Source organism: Gavia stellata, chromosome 7 (assembly GCF_030936135.1).
Source record: "Gavia stellata isolate bGavSte3 chromosome 7, bGavSte3.hap2, whole genome shotgun sequence".
Taxonomy (NCBI): domain Eukaryota; kingdom Metazoa; phylum Chordata; class Aves; order Gaviiformes; family Gaviidae; genus Gavia; species Gavia stellata.
This window is the reverse complement of record NC_082600.1, coordinates 17,964,828-17,980,443: the sequence shown is the minus strand read 5'-3', so window position 1 is coordinate 17,980,443 and position 15,616 is coordinate 17,964,828. Positions and strand designations below refer to the sequence as shown.

General features: G+C 37.4%; 1 protein-coding gene across 1 annotated transcript in view; it reads left to right on the top strand.

Annotated features, from left to right (window-relative positions):
* Nucleotides 1-15,616, top strand: part of PPP4R4 (protein phosphatase 4 regulatory subunit 4) — a 72,140-nt gene that overhangs the window by 13,423 nt on the left and 43,101 nt on the right. Inside the window, exon 3 of the mRNA XM_059819452.1 lies at nt 9,121-9,223. Coding sequence (XP_059675435.1) covers nt 9,173-9,223 — 51 coding nt within the window. The 5' untranslated portion in view covers nt 9,121-9,172. The remainder of the gene's footprint in view (nt 1-9,120; nt 9,224-15,616) is intronic.

The following is a 15,616-nucleotide window of genomic DNA, read 5'->3' as shown; positions in this document are numbered from 1 at the left end:
TGGATGAGAAAACAACACTAGAGTTAGATGTTTGACATTGTATTGCTGATGCATGTAACCGCATCAGTCTGAAGTAGATGTCCAATACTACTTGAAAATATTTGAATAATGAACAGAAGGCGAACAAACAAGGCTTCCCACTTCTGAGCTGTCCAAAAGCTAGATTATATGAGGAAGTTCACAGTTTTGTGTTCATTTTCTAATTATTTTTTTTCTTTTGAGTCATCAAGCCCTTTGAGTATGACAGCAATAATTTGGTAGAAATTTATTGTTAACTGTTTGAAGTCATTCTGAGGTCACAGTCAGATTTTCTTGGTTGGGAAAAAAGAACTGTTTCTACAGCTAAAGCTTCAAAAGAGTTTCTAAAATTTCAGATATAGTTTTCAGTGCTCACAATTTTACTCCCATATTTTTCAAATTCAAACATTAGCACAGCTTATATTGTCATCTATGATATCTATCTACTTACGATATCTCTATAGATATGGGGCAAAATGCTGTAAGCAATAGCTTCAAATCCTTGGGCTCACTCTCTTTACCCTTTTTTGTTTTTCTTTTCCGTGTAGCTTTTAATTCATTCACTGTACTCATACACTGTACTTTCATTCATTCTGTACTCAGCATTCTTTACAATGTCTCTACTGGTCTTTTACATTTCCATTTTCTTTTGATGTAGTTTGTGTGATTTGGAAAATGGATGGTCAACTCATGTACAAAGTATGTTTTATGTACCATTTGTCTATTTTACGGTGGTTGATGCAGCAACTTAGATTTATTGTTCTGGATCTTATAGGCCTATTCTAAAAAGTTTTAATTTTTTGGAAAATGTCTTAAAAGTCCTACTTGTACTTTAAGTCTTAGAAGGTTGTGGTTATTTCAGGCTTTTACCATCATCTTCAATACAGAACAAACTCTTGCTTATACAGAAAAGGCTTTTTTATGAAGCAATGCAGATATAGACAAATAGACCAGTAACAGTTGCTTTCCTAACCTTTGATGTGCTTTTCCTAATGTTATGCAGAGGAATTCCTAATGGAATTAGTATAGCATAGTTCGGTTTTAAATGATTGAAGAGACTCATAGTAAGGGTTGAGGTGAAGGGAAGTGATATCTTCTGTTACAGCAGTGAATAAATCTTGAAAAATTAGATAATTTTTTTAGATCTGCGAGTCCATTTTCTAAAGGAGAGGTTGAAACATACAGATACTGCTTTCTGGATCAAGAACTTTTAAATATTTCTGAGAAGATTCTCAACAACTTCCACAACTATTAGATTAGAGTTGCTATGAAAAAAAATATGGAATTGATACAAGATGAAATATGTTATGGTCAGAAAGGACGAGAATGCATGATAGAAAGACACAGATAAGTAATAAATTGGGAGCTTTTGGATCTGTTGTGTATAATGCCCCACACTTATAAGACCCTTGAGTTGAAGAAGACTCTAAGTAGATTTTAGTATTTGTTAGGTCTTTTGAAGTGTTCATCTCTTTCATGCCACAAATAGTGGGTGTTGGTCTCTTCTCCCAAGTGACAAGTGATAGGACAAGAGGAAATGGCTGCAAGTTGCGCCAGGGGAGTTTTAGACTGGATATTAGGAAAAATTTCTTTCAAGTATTGGAACAGGCTGCCCAGGAAGGTGCTGGAGTCACTATCACTGGGTGTTCAAAATACGTGTAGACGTGGTACTTTGGGACATGGTTTAGTGGGCATGGTGGTGTTGGCTTGATGGTTGGACTTGATGATCTTACAGGTCTTTTCCAACCTTAATGATTCTGTGATTCTGTGATTAGTTAACTCTGTGGAGGAAATATAGTGATACAAAAAATAAGACTGGAGAATGAAAAGAGATCCTGCATCTAAATTAAACTATAAGATAAATTTAGGTCAGCAGAAGTAATTTACCCTTCTAGAACTTTGTTAGCATCTGGGATTTTTTTTTTTTTCACTTTCTGTGTAGAAAAATTACAGACCTTGTCCTTTTCAGAAGACTTCTTATGTTATATAATGCATGCTGTAAAATGACAAATCTTGTTGAAAGTGAAAATCATAAATTCTGTGTCAGTGAATGAGGACTGGGCAGAGGGAAAAATAGTATCAGCTACTAGCTTGTTTTTGTTACATTACCTAGGAATTGGTGATTGTGTTATCTTGATCTTGGAGTGAAAAGACTGGTTTTACTTTTCAAATTTAGACTGAAAATAAAAAGCACCAAGATGAACTGTACCCAGAGACCATACAAAATGCAATATGTCTTATAAGTCATCTAAGAAAGAGGAAACATCTTCTAAGTGATAGTAATGTTGATACTAGGGCAATATTTTAGAGGAAAAATGTGTTCCTTTGAGGCACTTTTTATATTCTTGAAACTTTTCTCTAAAATTCAAGGGAGAAAAGCTTAATGTTTCCTCATAGTAATTAGTGTCTAAACTCACAGAAACTGATGGTATTAGGAAGAATGAAGTTATTGTGTCATTATAGTAAATATGTTTTGGCTCAGGAACAGGAAGGAGTATTTGTATGAATTAAAAATCCTTTCTCTCTTTGACAGTTGTTCAGCAAGCAAACAGAAATAAGACACTTCAGTTGACCAAACTGATGCTGGTAAACAAGGTTACTATGAATACAAAACTACTGTGCAGCTAAATCTGGGTTTTCCATTCTTACTTTAACTGCACTAGAAGTTTCATGTGTAGTGGTGTATGTTCACATATGTGCTAAGTTCAGATTCATTTCTTCTTTTTTAATATATAGATCATGTAGATTTTATTCAGATGTGCTGTAAAATAACCACGGGCACATACATCTGAAGTAGAAGATCAGAATGAGAAAGTGCAGCCATCCATCAGAACTTCTAGCTTTGTAAAACTAAGTTATGCAAAGCACAGACTTCAGTGGTTGATTGAACAATGGCTATTTACAAATCCTTTTTTCTGAACTGATACAGCTAGCCACAGTGTTAAAGAAAAGTCAGTTCATAAACACAGTGCTTTAGTTACAGCTTGGGTAAACACTGCACCTCGGTCTTCTTTACAATGCTGTATTCTGCTCCTGTCATCATGTTTTGCATGCTAGTGCAAATGAAGGAGAGAGATGTAAACATCTATCTTCTCTTTTTCAAAATCCTTTGTGGTAACATTCTCTTGGACAGCATTCAGTGACTAATCTTCTTTCTTCATGCTGTAGAAGGAGCTGTAGTCCTTCATTCCCTTTCCAGATACAAATGTTCCTAACTGAGTATCCAGGGACTTTTTAAAGTTTTTTGTTCTTATTTTGCAGAATCTGTTTTTAAAAAAGCTTTAAAAATTAAACTCAAATTGAATTTTTAAGCATCCATTTTAAGTAGTTAGTTATTTTAAATATAAGAAATCTTACTGTCTGCCCTGAGCTTGCTGAAAGTTTGCAAACCTGGAAACACCTATCCTGAATATAATCATAAAATCATAGTATAGTTGTGGTGGGAAGGGACCTCTGGAGATCATCTAGTTGTCCTCCCTGCTCAAAGCAGTGTCAATTAGAACAATATATTCAAGGTCTTGTCCTGAACTCAGGATTTTGAATCCTAAGGATGGAGACCCTACCACCTGTCTGGGCAACTCGTTCCAATGTTTGAGCACTCTGACATAGAAGAACTTTCTTTTAATGTTTAAGTGCAATTTCCTGTGTATTGAATTTGTCCCCATTGCCTCTCGTCCTGTCACTGGGCACCACTGGGAAGAATCTGCCTCAGTCTTCTTTACTGCATCACATCAGATTTTATACATATTAAATAAGGACCCCAAGCCTTCTTTTCCTGAGACTAAAAATCCCTGTTGTTTAAGCTTCTGTTCAAATATTAGATGCTGCAATCCTTTAATCATTTTAGTGGCTCTTCGAAGGACTCACTGCTGTCTGTCCATGAGTTTCTTGTGCTGAATAGAGAAGAATAATTGCCTCCCTTGAGCTGCTGGTGATGCTTTTCCTAGTGCAGCCCAGGATGCTGTCAGCCGCCTTTGCCACAAAGACGCATTGCTGGCTTCTGGTCAGCTTGGTGTCCATTGGACCCTCCAGGTCCTTTCCTGCCAAGCTGCTTTGCAGTAGGCTGGCCCCCAGCCTGTACTGGTGCATGGGGTTATTCCTCCACATCTGCAGGACTTGCATTTCCTGTTGTTGAACTTCCTAAGATCCCTGTTGGTTTGTTTCTCCAGCTTGTTGAGGCAACACAACCATCTGGTCTACCAACCCCTCCTCCCAGTTTTGTGTCATCTGCACACTAGCTGAGGGTGCACTCTGTCCCATCGTTCAGGTCATTAATGAAGACGTTAAACAGTATTGCCCCCAGTGTAGACCCCTGAGGTAAACCACTCCTGGCTGGCTTCCAGCTGGCTGCCTTGCCACTGATCACAACCCTTTAAGCTCGATAGTTCAGCCAGTTTTCAGTCCGCATCACTTTCCATTTATCTAGCTTGTACTTCATCAATTTATCTATGAGGATATTGATGTCAAAAGCCTTGCTAAAATAAGATAAACAACTTCCACCATCCAAGCCAGTTGTCTCACTGTAGAAGGCTGTCAAGTTGGTTGGTCAGGTATGATTTCCCCCTCACAAATCCAGGCTGACTACTCCCAGTCATTGTCACTTTTTTTGTCCTTTGTATGTTTATAAATGGTTTCTAGGAGGATTTGCTCCAGACTCAAGGCAGTCCCAAATATAATGTAGACTTCATTTTATGAGGACAGAAAAAACAAGTAAAAAAATGCAGGGGCTAGAGGGAGAGGCTTAGTGCTACGCTTACACTTGAGAAGCACCAGCTCTTCAATGAGCCTTGTGGCTAGACCAGCTCTGGTACTGCTGGCTGACACAGAACAACTGGTGTTGCAGAGGCAGTGAGTATTAGGACAGAAGCGTTCAGGCATGAGAGCTTTCCCCCCTGGCTGAGGATTCCCAGCGTTTTAAAGTCACTGGGATTTCCTGTAGGATGAACTCAGAAGATAAGTCCTGAAGTTTTACATGTAAATGATATTATCTATGTGGATTTTGCTAGAACAAAAGAGGTTGAGCTAAATTGCTTCTAAGTATAGGGCTCTGTTGAGGTTCTTTTACAGTTCGCACTGTTAATAAAGGAATAGCACCTTCATTACCTTAAGCTTACTGTGACTCTGAAGAAAAGACTTAGCATTTAATATATTTATTAGTACAAAAATGTCTAAATCTGAGCATTTAGCAATAATTCACTATAATCCTGAAGTATTTAATATTTAAAGAAAATCTATGGTGCAGCTTCTTTGGTAGAAATAGAAGAAAAATCTTCCGCAGTTGGAAAATTACAGGCTGTGTAGGTGTTGAAATGCCTCCTGCTTCACATTCTTAATTGGCAGCAAGCCAGATACTAAGCATTTCTGGTTTAAAGGGAAATACTCCCCTTTTCTTTAAAAATTATGATGGATAAAGGTTGCATTTTGGTTGCAATTTTTAGCAGTTAGGATTTCTTCCATCTTGATACAACATTAATAAAATTTTCAGTTAAATAGCTTCTCCAAGTTACCTTGATCTTTTGCATTATTGCTGGATAATACAAAGGTATGCATCTTTTCCTCGCAAGTTGTATTGTAAGAAGTTGTGGGCCTCATCTACCCTGTGACCCTTTTCCACTCTGGGAGCTCTAGATTTCTCAGTTCTGCTTTGAAGCTTTGTTGGAATTAGTGTGTGATACTCAGAGAAATCTGCGATAAACATGAAAGGCTTTAATATGGCTTTAAATTAGATAATAAAATGGTTTTGAATAATGCAAAAATATTGCAAGCTGTAAATAGGTCAGTTATTAATCATTAATTTAAGTCCATTTTCAGTAGTTGACAGAATACTGTCCTTTCTCTGAGTTTAGATGTTACTGGGAGATGTGTTTTTATTGAGAGAGCTCATAGATGTTTACCAAATAAGATTGCAGGGATGCTGATATTAAAATCAGTCTGGAAATCTGTACTCTCATTCATCCTTGCTGGTTTTGAATGGCATTAAAAAGGGCCTTGGTGTAGCTTTGCCCTGTCAAAACTTGTCAACATTCTTGTGTATACAGACAATAGTTAAAAATAGAGAGTGGTGTATATGGTAACTAGCCAGAAAATTGATTCCTAATACTTTTTAAGGAAATGACATTAGCTTCATTTTACATCAGTAGTAGTCTTAACAGAGGATTAAAACACTGCAAAAATACTGATACATTTTCTCAGTTGGAATACACACTGTATTTAAAAAAATGCAATATTTAAAAAAAATGCAGTATTGGATTAGTAATTTCCTGTATTCCTAAAGTAAGGTAGATACCCAGAGAAAAAGATAACCTATATTAAAAAATATAGGAAATGGTGATTGTTTTTATGCTCTGTCTTCTTGCCTTTTGTTCTTGACCTTAAAATGATGTGTCTTAAATTTGAACTGTTTTCAGCCTGTTAAACATTGTTTAAAAATATTTTTGTTATTACACTCTGATATTGTGAATTTCAGTGTATTTTTTTTTTTCATCTGTGTTGACCTCCATACCCAGCTGTGATTTTTATTCACTGTTTTTTGTTGTAAATGTATAGGTGCAATAAAGGTGAAGTCTCTGCTCTGGGAATGATTCACAAATTTTGCTCAGCGGGTCAGAATGTTGCAGCCCTGATGGCAGCATGTGTGATAACCTTAGCACAGTGCTCACAGCTTTCTGCTCACTTGTTACTCATCTTAGAATTTATGATAACTCTTTTATTTGGGTTCTTACCTTTGTAATATTTAAGGTGTATATGGTCCATTAAAAAAAAGACAAAAATACAGGTTCCTGGCATTCATGGTGTGTAGCACCCATTTAGAACAGTTATTGCCATGACTAAGTTTGCAATGGATCCTTCTTGATTGCTCTGGAACTCAGGGAAGTAGGAATGTTTTATTTTGTCCCAAATTAGTTATATTAGTTAGGTGCTATAATCACACAAGCATTTCTAAATATGTTAATTTACTACTAGGGGAGAAATCAATGGGACTACTTGCAATGGTGAAGTTATGGATAAATGTGAATGCCTGTAGGACTAAGGCTTGTAATGTGTTTCTGTGGCAGAAGCCATCATTTAATTACAGTACAGGTACATGCAGGAGAGCTAGTCTTTGTATCTGCCTTTATAGGTGGTAGAGGGAAACAGGCAATTCAATGACACTGTCCATCTCATCTATATAGGCTGAGATAAATTGCTCTTTATTGAGGCCAATTTCTCTCCATTGATTTTAAAGGGAAATTATCTTAGAGGCAGACACACACAATCTAAGATTAGGTTAATTCCATCATATATGCTTTAGACACATGCTTTGAAATTACAGGCACTTTGTGTTATGCTGTACAAAAAATGAGACATATATGCCATAGCAAGATTTACTCTTTCTGGAAGGGGAAGGTTTTGCTGGGGCAGAGGTTTTCCCATGTTTAAGACCCTTATATAGAGTGATAGTCTGTAGTTGGTGAGTTAGGTAATTACACCCATCTGCATAATGGAAACCTAACACAGAAGTGAACTAGGGTGTGTGTGACTCTCCACCTTGCAAAGAGGATTTGAATTCCTGAATTCCTGCCTTCCAGCCTGTACTTAAACTTCCAGAACGTACTGCCTTCTATCATGGAAAATTATCTTTGCAATGATAGTGAAGAATACTTTTTTCCAAAAATACACTGAAATTGCAGTTTGCTAAACATGATTAAATTAATGTTGGTGATACCTAACTGTTGTTTGAATATTTTCACTGGGAAATTATAAAGTGCAAAGAAAAAAAAAATCTTAACAGTAGGATATTACAATATTTCTGTTGGTGTATTTTAGTCTCTGTTGATCTTAGCCAAAGCTTTTACTTTTGCTTCTTGCTAACTGTACAAACATATCCTCATTTTTAAAAGCACATTTATATGCATTTAGCAAAATAGATCTAAATGGCCTGCTTGACTGTACCTGTAATTTCATTTGCTCTTCTGAAAGACATGAATGTTGAGGATGATGTAGAGCATTAATGGCATGTGTAAAGATCTTTTCAGTGATTTCTGTTCAGAGGCAGAAAAAAAATGGAATGTGGTTGTGCAAATATACTGTCCTGTGACCAGTTTATGTACCTTGTCCCCTTCCTGAGCTCGTGTGTTTCACTAAGAAAATTTGGAATGATGACAGGATGGGGAGTGGTATATGGAATTGTTTAGAAGTCGTTTTACTATGAATTTCTTTTAAAATTATGGGTATAATAATACTGTACATTTAATTGTATGGTCACACTAAGACAAATGCTTAGATGTGTACAGCTGACCTTTGTGTGCTTATTTAAAAATGGGCTGCTTAGCTGTTGGAACAAATATGAATTTGTTTAGCAAAATTTATTTTATTGCATTTAAGCAGGAAAAAGGATGTGTTGATAGTTTTATTTTGGCATCCAGACCCTTTCTCTTTCTGATTCTGTTCTAGGATTTTATCCACTTGGGTAGTTTTTGTTTTCATCTCATACCTTTTCTTCATTGCTGCCTACCCTTTCCCTCCCATCCTGCTTTTTTTTTTCCTTTTTCAATCGTGGGATACCATTGAGAGAAACAGGATGAAGAGAAGGGTACAAGATCTGTAATCTAACCAAGTTTTTGCATCCTTCTTTAATAATGTTTGTCAACATACATCTGATTATACATCTGAATGTTTTCCCTACAAAAAGGAAAAAACGGTAGATTTCTGTTAAAATGTTGTATGTTGAGTGTATTTTTCATTTATATCTTCTATTTATCCCCTTTCTGTGCTTTATCACTTGTGTTATTATAATATAAAAGCTTCCACAAAACCACTACTTGATCATCTAGTTTGAAAAGATCTTCAAACATTTTATATTTTTTTCCAAAGCTACACTAAAAATTAGAACATTCCATATTAGAAATGATACATAACAGATTTTATGGTTGATATTGTTGTAATGTTGTTTTCTACTACATATTATACAAAAGAAGTAATGCCTCTCGACTTATTATAGGAAGAACCTAGGTAGTTTGGGTTTGTTTTTTTGTTTTTTTTTTTTTTTTTTTTTTTAAATGAAAGCTGTGAGCTTATAACCATTGTAGATAGTAATGTACTGTATGTATATATTTTTGTAAGCTCTGGCCAGGATATCCAAGGAACAAGTGTGGTGGCAAACCTTCCAGTTCTGATGCGACAGAATCCTGCAGAAACACTTCGTCGGGTTTTACCAAAAATCAGAGTAAGTTGTGTGTTATGAGGTTTGAATGTATCTTTTTCTGCCAGTTTAAGTATATTAACAAAGGCAAAAAAATCCCACTTTTATTGCAAACTCACTCTTTAGGAGAGGTATGTCCAGTAGATCTTCTACACTAATTCACTGACTTTACGAAGTATTGCAGGTATTGTATTTTTTGAAAAATGTTGCAACAGGAAAAGAAAGCAGAATTAATACTATTTACATAGTCTGAAGATTTACCATTGTTTTGACATCTCTTTGAGAACTCTTTTTGAGGACCAGCCAGTCATAATGGTTCATTTTGATATTCTCAATCTCCTTCCATGTTTGTATAAAGGATATTTGGGTGGTTTAACCTGGAGAAGAGAAGGCTCCAGCGAGACCTTATTGTGGCTTTTAAGTACTTAAAGGGGGCTTATAAGAAAGATGGGGACAGACTTTTTAGTAGGGCCTGTAGTGATAGGACAAGGGGTAATGGTTTTAAACTAAAAGAGGGTAGATTTAGGCTACATATAAAGAAGAAATTTTTTATGATGAGGGTGGTGAAACACTGGAACAGGTTGCCCAGAGAGGTGGTAGATGCCCCATCCCTGGAAACATTCAAGTCAGGTTGGATGGGTCTCTGAGCAATCTGATCTAGTTGAAGATGTCCCTGCTCATTGCAGGGGGGTTGGACTAGATGACCTTTAAAGGGCCCTTCCAACCCAAACCGTTCTATGAGTCTATGATTTTAAGTAACATAAGTATCTCCGTATTTCCACTCTGCTCAGGTATGACCCCTTGCCTAGAAGAAATGAAAAAGTTAATTTAAGGTGTGGTTTAAGGAGCAGCTTCAGCCAAATAAGAACAAACTGCATCACAAACACAAATGCAAAGCTTAATAACTCTAAATAACTCTAACAGCTCTGTGTAAGACTGCCACAGGAATTAACTTTGATTGTATTAGCCTGCCTGTTAGAGTGGTTTTCAGTGATTTTTAAGGCTACCAGCTGAGTGGAAAAATACATTGGTTTTGTCTATCAGAATATCTGAAAGTTTATTTTGGTAACAGCAAATTTCTGAGGGTTTTTTTCATTGGATCAGTGTATTGTCAGTCTTCTACTGATACCATTGACAATTTTTATGTGATTAAATCAAAGTTTTGATTTAGAACAGTCTCTGGCCTGGTCTTATGCAATTGATCACTTTGATATAAACCTGGTTCTAATTTATACAAATTGTCAGCTAAAAGAACATTGTGTTTGTTAGTAGCTGTTTTGCTGTAGAAGCTGTTTGAATGTATGCGCTCTCTACGGGAGAAGAGGTAAAAATCACAGGGGTTTCTTGTAGAAATTTTATTTTCAAAGCATTGACTGTGTTCATAATTTTATGGACACACCCAGTTTCCCCATACATTTTTAGGGAGATGTTTGACATTCTCAGTAGTGTGATTCAGTCATGATTTTACCAGGATACTTTCTAGAATTTAGGGTTTTTTTCCCTGTATAAATTAAAATTCTTTCCCTTTTTAACACAGTTTGCCAACAGGAATATTATTTTCTTGTTGCAAACAACTAATGCTTAAGGAGAGTATTTAGATCACTTACTTCAGAAAGGCGGCAAGAGTTTAACTAGTTACTGATTCAAGCTAAATATGAATTTGACGGTCTAAAATACATTGAACTGAAAGTTTCAGTTATGTTAAGAATCTCCTCAGCTACCTTGTCCTCTCTATCTCAAGCACTTTAGGGATGAGAGGAAAAAGTCTTCTGTAGTAGCTGCTGTGAGTTTTCTTGCTATATCTGTATCAGAATCTCATTGCCAGATGTAAGGAAGTAATAATTATATTAGTAACAAAGGTGAGATGGCCGAGTCACATGCTTATGTTATACAGTTTTCTATCTACCAAGGAGATGATTACTAAATAGCAAATTTAGTAATGTGAAAATTATACATGTTTGTTCCACTAAATTCTCATTTATTTTTCATTGTTTTCTTTGCTGAAGTTTTGAAGAAGAAATTAATTACTTCTTTTATTGAAAAGCTATGTGGATATATATCTCTCAGCTTTTTTTTTTTTCCCACTTTTAAGGCAGCTACCCTAAGATTATATTAATAAAAGAATTCCAGAAAAGATATCACATTAAGAAAAAATACTTGGTGTATTTATTACTGCCTATGGAATTGGTCTTAGACTGAATCCTCCCTCTGTCTCCTAATCTTAAGAAGGAGGCTGCTCAGGGGACAATTCAGTATCTGTGAAAAACTAATTTAATGAGTTATTTTCTCCTCATTTGTTATGAATTGATTGACTGAAAGATGAGGAACAAATATGTATGTAGTCTTAACATGATTATGTAGTCTTAACATGATTACTTAGCAAATACTCTTCTGTACGATATTTAAATGCAAGCCCTGCTGCAGAGGAGTCTTAAGTTCCATGTGGTAGATGTACTCAGTAATATTCCATGCACCAATATATGCCGGGGGCCACCCAGCTGCAGAGCAACTTTGCAGAAAAGGACGTGGGTGTCCTGGTGGACACCAAGTGGAACATGAGCCAGCAATGTGCCCCTGCTGCAAAGCACCCAGGGCTGCATTAGACAAAACATTGCCAGCAGTTCAAGGAAGGTGATCCTTCCCCTCCACTCCACTTTCTACTCTACTACACCTGGAGCACTGTGTCCAGTTCTGGGCTCCCCAGTACAAGAGAGACATGGACATACTGGAGAGAGTACAATGAAGGGCCATGAAGAGGATTAAGGGACTGGAGCATCTCTCCTATGAGGAAAGGCTGAGAGGGCTGAGACTGTTCTCCCTGCAGAAGAGAAGGCTTGGAGGGGGATCTTATCAGTGTATATAAATACCTGAAGGGAGGATGCAAAGAGGACAGAGCTAGGCTGTTTTCAGTGGTACCCAGTGACAGGGCAAGAGGCAGTAGGCACAAACTGAAACACAGGAGGTTCCCTCTGAACATCAGGAATCACTTTTTCACTGTGAGGGTGACCAAGCACTGGTACAGGTTGCCCAGAGAGGTTGTGGTCTCCCTCCTTGGAGGTGTTCAAAAGCTGCCTGGACATGTTCTGGCTTGAGGTGGCCCTGCTCGAGCAGGTGGATTGGACAAAATGACCTCCAGAGGATCACAGAATCACTAAGGTTGGAAAAGACCTGTAAGATCATCAAGTCCAACCATAAAAAAACCCAAAAAACAAAAAAACAAAAAACCAAAAACAAAAAAAAACACCAAAAAAACCCAAACCACCCACAAACCACAAAACACACCACAACCCACACCAAAACAACCCACCCACACCACACAGCTCCATGCCCATCAAGCCACATCCCACAATGCCACATGCACACGCTCCTTGAATACCTCCAGGGAGGGTGACTCCACTACCTCCCTGGGCAGCCTGTTCCAGTGTTTCACCACTCTCTCAGTAAAGAACTTTCTCCTAATATCCATCCTGAATCTCCCCTGGCGCAACTTGAGGCCATTTCCTGTAGTCCTGTCACTAGTCACTTGGGAGAAGAGACCAACACCCACCTCTCTGCAACCCCCTTTCAGGTAATTGTAGAGAGCAATAAGGTCTCCCCTCAGCCTCCTCTTCTCCAGACTGAACAACCCGAGTTCCCTCAGCTGCTCCTCATCAGACTTGTGCTCCAGACCCCTCACCAGCTTTGTCACCCTTCTCTGGACACGCTCCAGCACCTCAATGTCCTTCTTGTAGTGAGGGGCTCAAAACTGGACACAGTATTCGAGGTGCGGCCTCACCAGCACCGAGTACCGAGGCATGATCACCTCTCTACTCCTGCTGGCCACACTATTTCTGATACAGGCCAGGATGCCGTTGGCCTTCTTGGCCACCTGGGCACACTGCTGGCTCATATTCAGCCGGCTGTCAATCAACACCCCCAGGTCCTTTTCTGCGGGGCAGCTTTCCAGCCACTCGTCCCCAAGCCTGTAGCGTTGCCTCAACCATTCTGTGATTCTTTGAATATCAGACATCACCTTTCAACTTCATATTATCTCCTGAGACTTCTGTGGTTCCAGGAGACTCATATTTCTTAGGAGCTGTTCGAACTTTTGTCTGATTATTTAAATCCAGCAAATGGCCAAGAATGTCCTCAGAACTGTGGACTAGTATAGACTGACAGACTGTTCAGAAAACATTAAAGTACTTCTAGTTATCATGTTCTGTGCTGGAAGATGCAGGTCAACAGACATTTTGTTTAAATGTGTATATATATGTGTATAAAAAATACTTTGAGAAAAAGAATGACCTGAAGTTGCAAATTGAAAACCTTTTAACTGACACCAAATTTCTGCAGTTACTACCACATGTTATTCTGACATTCATAATGCATTTTTTCCTGAACAAACCTACTGGCTTCAAGAAAAGTGTTGGGTTTTTTTTTATTATTTTCTGTTTAACATGCTGAATCCATTTTTGCCTCTGGTGTTTCTGCTTTGAGAGCAGAGTTCTTCCTGTAATGAAGGAGTAATAAGGAACGCTGGGTTTTTTTTACCCTTATTTGTCAGGGGGTGGATAAGTGGTAGTTTTTGCCTCCCTGTCTTTAATAAAAAGTCTAATATAGAATAGAGTTTTTGATTCTCGTCTCGTTAGCATGATCAGGGCCTAGGGCCTGGAAACTCTATGGTGGGAGTTGGAGCTCAGTGTGTTTAGATCAGGCGGTATTCAATTACTTTGTGAAAGTATCTTCCTGCATAATATTAAAGGACATTCAACTGAAAACAGTATATGAAGAAAGAGGATTTAGGAATTGAAGACAGAAATATTAGAAATGAAGCAGACAATTTTAATAAATCTGATCAATCTTTGAGCAATTAACTGAGAAAAGTAGTGTATTTTTCATCTTGCAGTGTCATTTAAATCCAAACTGAATGCCTTCCTAGATGTTAAATTAAATGAAACTTAAGTTAATGGGCTCAAGGCAGAGGTAAAAGAGTGAAATATAATGAGATCAGTGTCATGGTTTAACCCCAGCCAGCAACTAAGCACCACATAGCCACTCGCTCACTCCTCATCCCATCCCCCCCCAGTGGGATGGGGGAGAGAACTGGAAGAGTGAAAGTGAGAAAGCTCGTGGGTTGAGATAAGAACAGTTTACTAAAGGAAATTAATATAATAATAATAATAATAGTAATGAAAAGGAAAATAACAACAACAACAACAAAAGAAATAAAACCCAAGAAAGACAAGTGATGCAAATGTAAACAATTGCTCACTACCCTCCGATTGATGCCCAGCCTGTCCCTGAGCAGCGTCTCCTGGCTAGCTGTCCCCCTAGTTTATACGCTGAGCATGACATCATACGGTATGGAATATCGCTTTGGTCGGTTGGGGTCAGCTGTCCCTTGCAAGTAGGTCAGCCTACTCGCTGGTGGGGTGGTGTGAGGAGCAGAAAAGGCCTTGACTCTGTGTAAGCACTGCTCAGCAAGAACTAAACTACCCCTGTGTTACCAACACTGTTTCCAGCACAAATCCAAAACGCAGCCCCATACTGGCTACTGTGAAGAAAATTAACTCTATCCCGGCCAAAACCAGCACAGTCAGTCTAAATCTAAGTGTTCCTTTCAGGTTTAAGCTTTATAAAATAAAAATTTCTGGAATGTATGAGAGTTGAATTTCTTCCTGTGGCTATACTCTTATAAAGCAGGTTCTTCAATGATGCTCTGTTATCTAATATTAATTTAATCTGTAATAGAACAGTTCTGTTGTACCCATGTTCACTGCACTTTAAAACTACAAAACAGTATTTGGCATCATTAACCACTTGACCTCTTTTTTTTTTCTTGTCCTTTTTTTTATTGGAGGAATAGTCCTAACCATTGAATGGAAACTGCGATAGTCTATAAAGGCATAATCGAACTCAACTGTGATTAGAGTCTTGCAAATGTAATCTGGTGTTGCAGGGAAATAATCTGATTTAAATTACTGCACTTGATTTCATTTCTGTAGATTGGGAAAAATAATACGTGAATTCAAATTTGCACATGAGTTACTATAGTATTTTCTATAGTATTCTCAGGGTGCTATTTATCTGAAAGTATTGTCATCATGTAACTGGGTAGGGAAAACAGTGTACTTATTTAGCATACTTGCAGAAACCCAAAAGCAAAAATAAATATCTTTTTTATTAGAGCTGAGGATAAAACAGATACAGGAAGAAATAAATGCAAGGAATGTTCTGGCTGCATACATTACAAATTTTTATTTCACTTGTGAGGAATTAATAAACCTGGTTACTTTTATAAATAAATATAGAAATGGATATATGCAAATTGCTTATCATTCCTTAAAAACTAATTAAATTAAAATTATATCAAAGACCCTTTATATATTTAACATAAGTGTTTTAGGTCTGAGATGAGCAAAATCAAACATACAATAT